The sequence below is a fragment of the Typha angustifolia genome, chromosome 3, assembly GCF_048772165.1.
Source record: "Typha angustifolia cultivar Huaian chromosome 3, ASM4877216v1, whole genome shotgun sequence".
NCBI classification, from domain to species: domain Eukaryota; kingdom Viridiplantae; phylum Streptophyta; class Magnoliopsida; order Poales; family Typhaceae; genus Typha; species Typha angustifolia.
Genome location: NC_133241.1, coordinates 5,665,095 through 5,678,896, shown reverse-complemented (window position 1 = coordinate 5,678,896; position 13,802 = coordinate 5,665,095). Strand labels below are relative to the sequence as shown.

Sequence of the window (13,802 nt, the reverse complement as noted above, 5' to 3'; positions counted from 1 at the left end):
TGAGAACGTGTTTGTCAAAAAGGGCACAATTACCAGTTTCCCCTTAAAAGCTATCAGTAAATAGTTGAAGACAAAATTGATCATCTTCAATTGCATGATCACACATGCATAGGCTGAGTACAAAATAAGACAGTCAGAGTAGGATATTAGCATTTCACCAAACATCGTAATTTTTGAAAGTTACACATAATAAGAGAATTTTTGAGTGATTTGTGAGCATCGACATTAGTGAGCTGGAAATTGTATTGATTAGACTCAATCCAAATTAACATCAGTCAGTTTACAAAACACAAGACAAATAAAATCCAAAACTGCAAAATTACTAGCCTTCTGTGTGTAATCACATTTCTCCTAAGTGCAATTTAGGTCCAGCACCTTAATAATCTAGTATAGTCATACCTTTTGTAATATCATCAAAATTTTCCTATTTACATCAAGTATTAGTATCAAGGAATGAATTTTGAAAATTATCGATAATATGTAACATAAAATTCTCATGTTATTCTTCTGCCAATAAATGAAGTTTTTGATCATTTTCGTCATTCTATTTCCAATTAGATTTTTAATTTTAGTTATTAAATTATTATCAATTAATAAATATATTTAATTATATTATGTGTTGAGTTTTATTTTTACTTTACTATTGTTATATTTTTAATAAAATAAGTCATTTACAATATTATCCAAGGATAAAAACTATTAATACATATATTCAAATTAAAACCTTATCCAAATACTCTAAATAATATATTAGGTTAACTATGCTAACACCCCCTGAAGTATAAGAGAATAAGAGAATTTTTGAGTGATTTGTGAGCATCGACATTAGTGAGCTGGAAATTGTATTGATTAGACTCAATCCAAATTAACATCAGTCAGTTTACAAAACACAAGACAAATAAAATCCAAAACTGCAAAATTACTAGCCTTCTGTGTGTAATCACATTTCTCCTAAGTGCAATTTAGGTCCAGCACCTTAATAATCTAGTATAGTCATACCTTTTGTAATATCATCAAAATTTTCCTATTTACATCAAGTATTAGTATCAAGGAATGAATTTTGAAAATTATCGATAATATGTAACATAAAATTCTCATGTTATTCTTCTGCCAATAAATGAAGTTTTTGATCATTTTCGTCATTCTATTTCCAATTAGATTTTTAATTTTAGTTATTAAATTATTATCAATTAATAAATATATTTAATTATATTATGTGTTGAGTTTTATTTTTACTTTACTATTGTTATATTTTTAATAAAATAAGTCATTTACAATATTATCCAAGGATAAAAACTATTAATACATATATTCAAATTAAAACCTTATCCAAATACTCTAAATAATATATTAGGTTAACTATGCTAACACCCCCTGAAGTATACCTAGTTTTCACGAAGACTCCCTAAACTTTTTTATGTTATAATGTCACTCATAAGCTTTAGAAAAATTTCAATGTCATACTTCTGTTAGTCAATTGGGGGGAAGTTAACTTATGCGGCAGTCATTTCAAATGTAAAATAACCTAGATGCGCTTGTTAGAGGGAAGCTAATTTTATTTTAGTCTAACAATAATGATGATTATACCCTTATTGTAACATCCCATATAATTTTTATAATAATAATAATAAATTTATTAAAAAAATTGCATGTGCGGGGCACGTGCCCCATTCTTCCCCTACGTCGTTCTCATTTCCCCGCTCTCTTCTTCTTTTCTTTCCTTTCTCCCTCACCTCGCAGCCGCCGCTCTCCTCTTCCCCTTCCCGCGTGCCTGAGCCTGCCATCGCCACGGACATACTCATCAGTGAGTCCTCTCCCATATTGCGAAGTTATTTCTGTATTTAATTTAGCCTAAAATGTCTTCCCCCCTACCTTTTCCTTTCCGTCGCCGCTCTAGTCGGGTGATTGGTCAGCCAATGGCCTTATGCTACCCCGTGTCAGCCTTGGTAGTTCCCTCTCCTTCCATAGGAGCTTGGGCAGTCGACTTTTGAGGCCCTCGTGGCTTAGTGAGGTGTGAAGGCAACCTCCATAGCCGCCGGCCATGGAAAGGGTCCCTCGTTGCCGCCAATCATCTTAGCTAACCAGCGATTTGCCATTGACCCCTATGTTCTTTGGACTCATTTTCTTTCTCCGATTTCCCTTGGCATTTCGCCGGTGTGCTCCCCTCCTCACCATTGGCTGCCTTTCTTGTGTTTGGATTGGCTTGGAGGAAGGGAGGGGAGTGTTGGGGGAGTTGGGTTGGGTACAACCCAACCCAGCTCTGGTGGGTTGGGCTATGTGTGGCCCAGCCCAACTGTGGTGAGTTGTGTTGGGTGCGGCCCAGCTCAGCTCTGGTGATTTAGTGGGTTAGGTTGCGGCCTAGCCTAAAAGACTTTTAGGCCTAGTTGCCTCAGGGCTTCAGGCCCAATCTTAGGGGCTTTGTTCTTGGCCTTGAGCTAGTCCAAGCAGGTTGGTAACACTCTAATTATTTAAATTTATGTTAGTCATCGTATTTAATTATTGTTATCAGCTAAAGACTTAATTATTAATCATCTTTCAAGGATAAATTAGTTAGTCATAATAATTGCTATAAATCAATATTGATAAATGAGTCATTACCATAAGATTACCGCTATGAATCTGCTTTTAATTGGAATTTATTTCTAATTGGAGTTTAGTAACTATATTAGAGGTACCTTTATATTCAATATAGGTAATTGAATGTGATCTATTTCTTTTACTTTAAATTGACAATAATGGGTGAAACGGTAAATGTGATGATAATTATATTTAATAATTCTTAATAGTGTGTCATAGTGTCAAAATTAATATACTAACTCTACGTGATTAATAAATGTAAGGATTCTTAGATGAACATATCTCAAACCCGTAATAGCTATCCGGATTAATTAATTAATTAATTTAGGTAGCCTTGTGCTTATGTATATTATTTTTATTATCGAGGTAGATTCATTATCGTGCGAGGATGATCAGTGAGGCAGTTGGAGTTGATTAACTTGGAAGCATTGACAAACAAGTGAATTCATTGTAGTCTAGGAATAGTGTAATATTAAAATAATATTTTATTTATGAGTTCATCGCATATCATACATACTTAAATTTGCTGTGAGCTCTTTTTCGCTATATGCAATGATTTTGCTATGTGCAATGATTCAGCTACAAATAATAATTCTACTCTATGCGATGATTTATTAGAGCGGTGACGATATTGATGATGATGGGCCTATGACTGGGTCCTTAGTACGGTGGCCACAGATAACCAGTTATATATAGCGTCGCCAGACATGTACGGGCGGTATTACCGCTAGTTGTTTGCCCCCTTCCTCGATGTTTGAGATGATGTCTGAACCTATATTTATTATGTGATAGATAACTCTTTGAGCATGTTATAATAATTTGTAAGCTTGGTATAAATGATTTGTGAGCTTGATATAAATGATTTGATAATTTAAATGATACATGTCATGTGTTTTCTTTATTTAATATATGTGAGCTATTGATATGAATATGCTGCATAGATGCATTACTATAATCATGTTGGCATACATATGTATCATATGACATCATTCGTTATCCTATTTTTAGACCGTAAAGATGTATACTTGCTGGGCTTTATGCTCACCACCTTTTGGTAGAAATATTTTTTAGATCAGTAAATGACTCTGAGTCTATGAAGGAGCTGGTGAAGATTTGATTATATTTTTCTTTATTTGTTTTGGTATTGTAAAATAAATTATATGAATTGTAACCCCAGCGTGGACATTGTCTTGATGAGGTATAGGGATACATATTTTAGGGCTTGTTGTGGCCTATAGTAATTTAAACTCCATTAGCTTTTTTTTGTGAAAATATTAGGTTTATCCTATATATTATGTATAAATTATATGAGCACCTGTATTTGGAGGTGGGTGTTACACTTATCTTCCCTCCCTGTTCCCTTATTCCTTATATTCTCTCCCTCCCAACGATTCTACCACCCACGGCTTGCTTGCCAACGAGGTCCACGATGAGGGTCTCCATTGCTTCTTTCCCTCTTGTCCTGCCCTCTCTACGCAACTCGACTTCACCATTGGCCTCCTCGACGCACTTGCGAATTGGGCAGTGGTTGAATCAAGGCATGAGATTCGAGGCGGCGCCTCGGTTGTGGTCATGGTCCTCGCCCTCCTCTACAGCACCAATCCGAGGGTCCACACTTAGTATGTCTCCAGCAAAACTCTATCTAAGGATCTCAGTGACCTCTTTCTTCCTTGCCTCCGCCACCATATTAATCAACCTCTAGTGGCGCCACTACTCGAAAGTGAGCAATGACAAACTTCCCTTAGGGTGGCCAATAGTGGGCAACCTCTTCCAAGTGATCCTCTAGCGATGCCCGTTCATGTACGTGGCCCGTGACCTATGCATCTAATATGGCCCATCTTCACCGTCCGCATAGGCCAACGCATGCTTATCATCGTCACCGATGTGATCGATGACTTCAACTCTTCGTCAGTGGCATCAATCGTCGGAGAAGATCTCATCGGTGGCACAATCATCGTCATGCTGCTAGTGAGGCAAGAGCTGGGGGAGGAGGGGAAGGTGGGGAGATGAACAATGGGCAGTGAGGGAATGGCAGTAGGATAAATTATTTTAAAAACTTGCATAAGTTAGTTAAGGGTATTTAAATAATTTTATAAATTAATTTATTTTTGCTGGCTAAATTGATGACCTCATTAACTTATTAGGGGTATAGTTAGTCATTACATATTTTTTATCACCACTTTTATTCGTTTCGCTTTGCCCCAAAGTTAAAGGATAACATTGTAACCTAAAAAAATTTAGAGAATTTCTACAAATATCAAGTATACTTTACGAGAGTCAGCATAATTAACCCCAATATATTAGATGTGTGTTAAAAGATGTGTCAGTGTATTCCACTAGCACGCCTGTGCCGACCTAGGACCAGTTTGCGCCTTCAACACAATAATCCTTGTTTTTCTATACTCTCATAACACCGTGTAAAACTGCATCATACTATCCTTTAACAGCCATTAATTTTATGACCTCCCTCAGATCTCCCAGAAACCCCAAATAAAACATAACGTGCTACCACAAATAAGATATCAAAGCGTTAAAGACTAATGGCAATTTTAGATAGGTCAAGACAAAAGTCGAGTCTACATGGAGTAACAATCTTAGTATTGATTTGAGGAGCTCTGACAGAAAATGGATGAAATAATCCATCGTGTAGGCATTCAAACAAAAATTACAAATCTATCACCCGCGAAAGCTTCTGGATTCGATTCAGCAAGAAATCTCCTTGTTTGATAGTTGCTTGATAGAGTGCATTTTTTGCATCAGGTCTGTTAGTCTCCAGAACACCAGCAACTTTGTCGATCTTACAATGAAGTTTCCCAGCTGCTATGAAGCGAGATAGTTCCCTGAAAAGTGGGAAAGCTTGGATATCAATATTCTATGCGGCAAGAAGTATTAGAAATATTTTAAGTCCTCATCATATTATTAGGATATAAAATATGGAGAAACATCAAAGAACATAAAAAAGTTTGACCATAAGGACTTGATATGATTATAAGTAAAGCCAATCCAGAAGTACTTACTGATCTATGAAATCTACAGTGACACCAAATGCTGTTGCCATTGCCTCCATCTTTACGCTCTTGTATGATTCAAGGAACTGAGAATAAACAACTGCACGAATTTCCCTCATGTAAAAACGAAAATGAGGATGTAAATAGCGGTCTAATTTGATCTGTTCGGTCAAGCCAGCTGAAAATGATTCATGCAAAAGATTTGCTCAGCTAAATTTCCATTGCATAAAATAGAAATTTCAACAAAACTATACTATATACAGCATACATCAGTATATTAATAGCAAATGAAGCATTCAAGCAACATAGAGCAAGAAGATAAAAAAGGGAGGACTAAGTTAAATGGAACATGTTAGGTGGAAACATAAAGAAGCTGCTTAATAGATAGATGGCACGATGGCAGTAAAAGATGATGCAAAAATATCAATTGTTTAAAGACAAACGGAAGTTGCTCTCCGATTGTTAGTTTTTAGAACCTAATATATGCAAGATAAACACTTAACAGATAATATTGAAATGAACTAGCAGCAGATTTAATACAGATTAAAGCTGAAATGGAGGCATACATTCATACTCTATTATGATGTCTAATCGGTCAGGTAACCATGGTAACATTATATGTAGCTACTGACTAAACCAAAAAAATCAAGTGAAACTTAGAACTCAATTCAATAAGTATTATGTGAACTACAAATTATTGCAAGAAAGGAAAAACAGACGTTTAGTACTTACAGAATGCAGAGAAAAATGAATTGTACTGGCAATTATAAAGAGAATTCAGAAACTCAGAGAGATGGGGTACTTTCCCAATCACAGCAAGAATTTCTGGTGCATCCACAACCTGCCAAATTTACCATTAGAATATAGATCATTCTACAAAACAGAATCACACTGGTTTTCTTTTAGTACCTTTTTCTTGACTGAGACTCTGTCCAAGGAGATAATGCTTGCGAGGACAGTGTAAAAGATGAAGGTATCATAAGGAAATAACTCATAAGTTGTGAAAGTTGAAATGGAATCCAAAAATAAATTGGCTGCTCTCTTAAAGTTCCTTGTGGACATGCAATATAAGCCTTCATACACTTTCAAGCGATTCTTCCTCTCCCAATCACCTCCCTCTTCAAATAAGCTTTAATCACATCCAGCAAAAGGTTTCAGCATCATGCATAACTAATTATAGAGTAATGGAGTAGGACCAGTAAGTATTTAGTATCTTATAAGTTATAACTTACTTCTTAGCCTTATCAATAGATTTGGAAATGAGATCGAAGTCCAAGTAGAAAAAGCCAAGTTGTAGTGTGTAGAAAACAAGGTCCATCTTTTGACCAACAGCAACTGTTTTTCCCTCAGTTATTTTAAGCTGTTCCAGTGCCTTTTCCTGTGTTTCGTTGGTGACGAACAATGTGTAATTATTATCGCAACGAGAATTCGCACGACAGTCCTAGGGTGGAAAACTGAATACACAAGTACCTTATCGCCGATCTGAATGTAATGCAAGGACTTTGCCAGATGAGCTTCGCGTACTTCACTTTCTCCTAGGTTCTCCTCAGCATCAGCAATCCTTTACATATGAAATATGTATTGTTTATGATACTACAAGACTAGATGGATAACATAAGGGGCAAGGTTTTAAGATAGTCTGTCTAGTAACTAATTAGATAATATTTTCTTATAAATCAGAATAATATGGGCCTCTACTAGAGTCAAAGAAGGAATCCATGTTTTAAGACTCGTATCTCAATGATGCTTTGGAATTACTTTTAGATTTTCATGATCAACTAAGTGATAGTTTTCTGGAAAAGATAAGGATGGAGAGGCAGTTTCTATTTTAAATTAACAAAAGTGAGTGACTACAGTACTTCTACCAACAACATTGTGACAGAATAATTCGGGATTCTCAAATTACTCCTAGGAAATCTATTTGCATCTCAAGTTAACCCAAATTGGAAGTCAAAGAACAGATCCTAACCTAAACTAACCCATAGACACCACACATCTTAGACTATACCAAACTAACAAGTGGCTAATCCAATTAAATAATCAACTAAAAATCGATCCAAATTAACTGAAGTTGGAACCAAAACCAACTAAAGCATCTCAATTTGATTCAATTGAGCACAATATACACCTAAACTGACACAAAGTAAAGTAAAAAGGCCTGACAGTTACTCAAGTAGAAAAGGTAATATCTCCTGCCTCACACCTACAGCGTCAGGGTACCCTTAGTATTTAAAACCATCTGTGCAGCTTCACAATGGTGCATGCATTACACACATATAGCTATTTGAAGTGCCCAGCATTCACAAATTGACAAAGTTAGCAAAATGATTATAAGTATGCTGATTCTGTTGAAGGAAATATATTACAATTCATATATTACATTCTTGATTTGGAGTGTAAAATTTAGGACTTAATCCCCTCAAAGAGGTGTTATTAAAAAAGGTGGGCACAGATATCAAGAAGAAGCAAGGCCTAGATACAATTAATTAATAAACAAGTATGTGGACCTCAAATAGCAATCAGACAGTTCAAAGCCATATAAATCCTCCTCTACAATAAGGACTGGGCATATTACTAAGTGCTTGTTACCTATACATCAACTAGCTAACCAGATAGCTCAAAAGAACTCCATGATTCATATTTCATTGTAAGATACTAGAAGTCCATACCAATCTTGCATATGGTCTGAAGTTACTCGTAAAACTTTAATTGGAATGCTTTGCTTTCCTATATAGCCACCTGAAGCTGGGCTACAAAGTCAAACCATTTTGGTTCATGATAAAAAAAAAAAATCAGAAACAATGTATTTTCAAAGTTTTTGCTCAAACTAACCCGTGGAAATGAACACATTACTATCAGCGAACATATTAAACTTTTAGGGGTTCTAATACTTTTCGAGTTGAACAGGAACCTAAGAGTATCATCCAGAATCGTGACAACCAAGAACTTACGACACCAACAAGACTCCGATCTTAAAGATTGCTGCGCTGTTCTTCCTTCTCAAATTCTTGGGGTTTGAGAACTCCAGATCCAAAACAAGTAATACCAACCCATAGAAGGAGAAGAAACAAGATAATTCGAATCAAGAACATATCTCACTTTTCATCGAGCTTCTTCATCTCGTCCGCGATCCGCCCTCGCATGGAATCCAGCAGCTCCGTGTCCATCTCCAGCACTGAACCGGCAACGAGTGATTCGTAGAGGGAGGCCATATCTAGGGAACGATGAGGAGAATACGATGAGTCTTGATGGCCATTCCGGTAATAGAACAAGGGAGTAGGAGGAGGAGGAGGAGGAGGAGGAGGGTTACCATCGGATTTGACGGCGTCGAGGACTTCATCGCGGAGGCGGACCTTCTCGATATCGTCGACGTCGGGGTGGGAGAGGAGGAAGAGCTTGTTGGCGAGGGCGAGGTGAGCTTGCTGCTTGCCTTCTTCCTGCGATTCCATGGCGCCGCTTCGTTGTTGCTTTCCTTTCTTCTTCTCCAAGCTCTCGCTCTCGCTCTCGCTCTCGCTATCGTCTCCTCTCCCCTCCCTCCCTCCTTTTTGAAGGAAATCGGATGCGGATCTTTATTGCTTGCAGATACGGATCCGGAAGCCATTTTTTTTTTCAAAATGCGTTGGCATAAAGAAGGTATGTATATTTTCTTCACATTTAATAATAAATCTTTTTAGGGTTAAATATATTTTATTTCCCTCCTACTTATAGTCACTTTACCGATGTACTTATAACTAAAGTGATACTGTTAACTTTTCTATCAAATTAATAAAGTATGCACAAAAATTTATAATAAATTAAAGTATTTATTTCTCTTCAAAAATATAGATACGTATTTTCTTCTCTTACTTTTTAGATAATGTCAATATATAATAAATTTTATTAATCCTGATTTGTTATAAGGTTTAGTGGTTATATCATATCCAAAAACAAGACAAATATGGATTAAAAAAAAATCATATCAAAAACCCATTTATTTTGCTAAACAAACGCGATGGGGCATTAACTTTGACAGAAAAACTGACGGCTTTACTTTAGTCGTAAGTACAAGAACTTATTTAAAATTTTTTAAAGTAGTATAGGCGAAGCGGTGGGAATTCTTGTACCTACAACTACAAGCCTCATCTATTGTTTAATCTTTTTTCATAATTAGAAATATCAAACTAAGAACATAAATAATCCAACTTATCTATAATTCTTGGACCTAAACCTAGTGAATAATAACAAAGAAAACAACTAGAATAATATGTTGTGCACCTTGAAATAGCTAAATTAGTTAATCTAGATTTAGAAATATACGCTTGTCTAATTTGAAAAGAGTACCAAGAGCTCCACTCGAAATTGCTCGAAAATAATACTATACTATTTTAATATTATATAATATAGCATCTTAAAAATATGAACCTTTAGATCAACATTAAAGACTCGTAATATTACTATATTAGATTTTATATCTCACTATTAAGCTTGACTCAATTTAAGCGTAAATTGATCCATGTTCCAAATCTCACTCAAAATTGGTTCAAATTAAAATTACTTTAATTCAAGTTTGATTTTATAATAAGCTCAAACTTAATTTTAGGGAAATTTGCATATATCATTCTGTCTTTTAATAAAATTATAGTTTACACTATATATTTACTATTTATAAATTGAGCTCCATAATTTAGTGAATATGTATAGAAAATACTCTAAGGTTTGTTACTTAAACCTAACCAAACATCTAGGTTAAGTTAACTATACTAAGAAAATTATAAAAATACCATTAACTAAGTCATACTAAGGGTTTTTTTTAATTATTTTAAAAATACGGGTATTTTAATTATTTTATAAATAAAATATCTCTACTTAACGGAATATTCTCTTGATATTAATTCAAATTTACCTAAGGTATTTTTTGCACATATTCGCTAAATTATATGGCTCTATTTACAAATAGTAAAAAATAGGGTGTAAACTATAATTTTATTAAAAAGCATAGTATTATATACAAATTTCCCTTAATTTTATTTCAAATTGACCCCTACCTATAAGCCACATATAGTATTTAATTATTTTTTAATAATTAGACCCATGAAACGTTTGTTAAAGAATATTGACATAGAAGCTATGTATATTTTCTTCTGATTATTAAATGATGTCCATTTAGTTGAGAGGTTTAAATCTATATAATATTATAGGAGTATGAATTATTTACATTAAAAATCAAATGATTTTTAATTATTTTTTTTAATTTGCTAATTTATTTTCCTTTAAGAAATTTATAGAAATTTGTACATAAAGTCATATTAATCCCTAGATTTTGTTAATTCTTTTGTTTTCTTCGAAATAATATATTTTGTTAATTCTGCAAAGGGAAAGAAATAATCGGTTTGATCCCGCAAAATAGAAAAACTTACTAATTTGTCATGCAAAAGACCCAAAATTATAGCCAAAACTTTAATTAAATTCTATAAAAAGAACAGCAATCGAGACATTTACAATTTATATAACTATTTCATATCTTTATATTCATATTAAAGCTACTTAATTATTATTGATCATTTTTAAACTTTTATCATGCAAGGTCACGAGGAATATATATTATGTTATTATTTATTAACCAAGAATAAATGAAAACTTGATTAATATTAATGCAATTATAAATTTAGCATTTAAATATTTTAATATAATAATATTTTAAATATAAATGACTTATTAATTTTGTAATTTCTAGCTTTGCCACCGGTCTAAGCTACGCTAAGAGAATTAATTAAGGGATCACATGCGCTATCTTTTGGATCTCTTCTAATTTAGGGATAAGTTCAATTCGAGAATATGTATATTTTTTTATTATTCTTAAAATAAGGCTTTTATTCTAGGAATAATTATTCTTATGTTTACTTGCATTCTAAATAAAATTGTATAAATTACCTTTAATGTGATATAAATGAAGGAAAAGATAAGAAAAATATATTTTTATTTTTTATGAAATTATTATGAATACTCTTTTATTTGATATTAGTAGATTGATGAGATATATATTAAGGGTACATTAGTAATTGAGTTAGCCTGTGTATAAGATGTGATTTTGATGAATAATTTTTATATTCTATAATAGAGTTATATGATGTTTAGATATTATTTTAAAATAAGTAGTTGTATTACAAAATAAGGAAAAAAAATATTTGTGAAGTGGATAGTGGGCAAAATGTAATTTCAAACTTTAACTCTATGAAAGAATAACATAGATAAAGAAGCCTTTGGGCATGTTAATTAGGTTTTTATCATATTTAAATATAGAGACTGGACAGCGCTCACGATAAAAATAATCATGAATTAGAAAGAGCTAATTCATAGATAACTCTCATTTATTTGTCAATAATTAGGTGCTTGTTCATGAATAACTCATGTTTATCAAAAGACATTGTATACTTGGGAAAAAGAATCTTTATCACCATTCGTTTAGAGTGATATCAAATAAGTCATTCTATTAGTCTGTTGTTAGGTTCCTAATGATTTATTTATAGACAAAAAAATACCCCCTCATCTTTAACCTCATCTCTTCGTCGTTTTTTTTTTTTTCAAATCTTAATCCTAAACATTATTCTAAAAACTGTTGCGGCCACCACACCATTTATTAACATTACTTACTTCTAAGGCCTTCTTCTTTAGGGGTGTCAAAATAAACAAGCAACTAGGGCTCTACTCGGCTTGGCTCAAGGTGAGCCAAACTTGAGTTTATTTTAAGGCTCGATTTGATTTTGAGCCGAGTTTGAGTCGGAGCCGGCTCGCTTAGGCTTGACTTAATAGACTTGTTTACCCCTGCTATGTCCAATCGAGATCATAAAGTCATAGATATATCAGGTCCCACCAACTTGACAATGTATCTAATTGAGATAAATAACGCACAAAATCGAGGACAGTCAAAGATATGCCGAAAGAAAAGAAGAGGAACCCTTAATTCACGTGGTAGAGAATGATTAATTTGCTAAGAGTAGTCACAAGTCCAAGATACAAGACACATTTTCACATGCCAAGGAGATGAACCAGTGGATATCAATATATCATAGTAAAAACAAAATAAAAATAAAAGCAAGGGGCAACTATTTCTTCTACTTCTCGCTCTCTTCTTTCTATCTCTTTAGAAGCCCTTGATGCGGTCACCCCACATCACCAAGATCCATACATCACCCTCTTCCCCCTCCTCCATTGACCAACTTCTTCAGCCTTTTCCGACAGCCTCCTCTTCTATTGGTGGCATCAACTTCCTTATCTTTCTCCTCCTTCATCTCCTCATATGGCCTCCTCGTCCTCCATCGGCAAGTTGTCACTGCCCTGTCTTCGTTCGGCCTCCTCCTTCTCCATCCTTCTCCTCCTCCTCTTTCTGTAAGCTACCATCCTCGCCGCTGTCACCTCCTCTCTAATCAAGCTCGGCTCGCCTTGTAACACCCAAGCCCTAAACACGTGCATGGCACGAGCCCACACGGCACGTGCGTAGCACCTGACCATTTGGTTAGTTACTAAAAATCAAATAAACCTATAGCAACATCATAATTTTATCCACAATATTTGAACTAATAATAACTCAAGTTTGACTGTCAACAGCATACAGATAACCCTACTTGGGCCCTACATAGGCTACAACACATCATCAAGAGCTTTTCACAACTACATATACACAACGATGGTATATACATAATTACACAAGTACAAAATCACCTGTTAAAATATAAGACAAGAATACAAACACACTTTAGAGGATGTCCACTAATACATCAGATAAGATAACTCATCTGGCATATAACACTAACCACACTCTACTCTTCACTCATCAGCAAGACCTCTAAGGGAATATCTTGCTCCTCTCGTTCATTTGGGTTTTTGGAAAGGAGAAAACAAAGAGAGTTATGAGCTAAAGGCTCAATGAATAGACCTTACCCCGAATCAGTGAAGCTAAATAGAGAATAAATCAAGTACTGGATAATATAAATCAGAAAGAGTATTATGTTATGAATGAGTATATGAATGTTTCTTAATAATACATAATTGAAAAGTAGATAACATGTCATAACTGATAGAAGTATATAATCCTCGACAATGAATAAATAGATCTCCATGTTATACTATCATCATAACTCTCTCTCAAATATGACATATGATGCATGCCGACTATGTCATGATGTCAAATGCAATGGTGTATAAATTATGATAATTACTCAATAATCAGGTGAAATTCTC

The 13,802-nt window shown here is 34.2% G+C and overlaps 1 protein-coding gene across 2 annotated transcripts; it reads right to left on the bottom strand.

Moving 5' to 3' along the window:
* Nucleotides 1–5,107: 5,107 nt before the first annotated feature.
* Nucleotides 5,108–9,103, bottom strand: LOC140758072 (26S proteasome non-ATPase regulatory subunit 6-like). 2 transcript variants are annotated; one of them, XM_073094086.1, is made up of 8 exons: nt 8,896–9,103; nt 8,685–8,799; nt 7,056–7,146; nt 6,818–6,963; nt 6,495–6,714; nt 6,318–6,426; nt 5,595–5,763; nt 5,108–5,417 (listed from the first exon to the last, which is right to left on the bottom strand). In XM_073094086.1, exons 1-8 carry the CDS (start codon nt 9,032–9,034, stop codon nt 5,243–5,245), a joined length of 1,164 nt encoding a protein of 387 aa, XP_072950187.1. In that variant the 5' UTR covers nt 9,035–9,103; the 3' UTR covers nt 5,108–5,242. The 2 variants fall into 2 exon arrangements, with proteins under 2 accessions (XP_072950187.1, XP_072950188.1); XM_073094087.1 differs by having other exon boundaries at nt 5,595–5,685.
* Between the last annotated feature and the right edge of the window lie 4,699 nt (nt 9,104–13,802).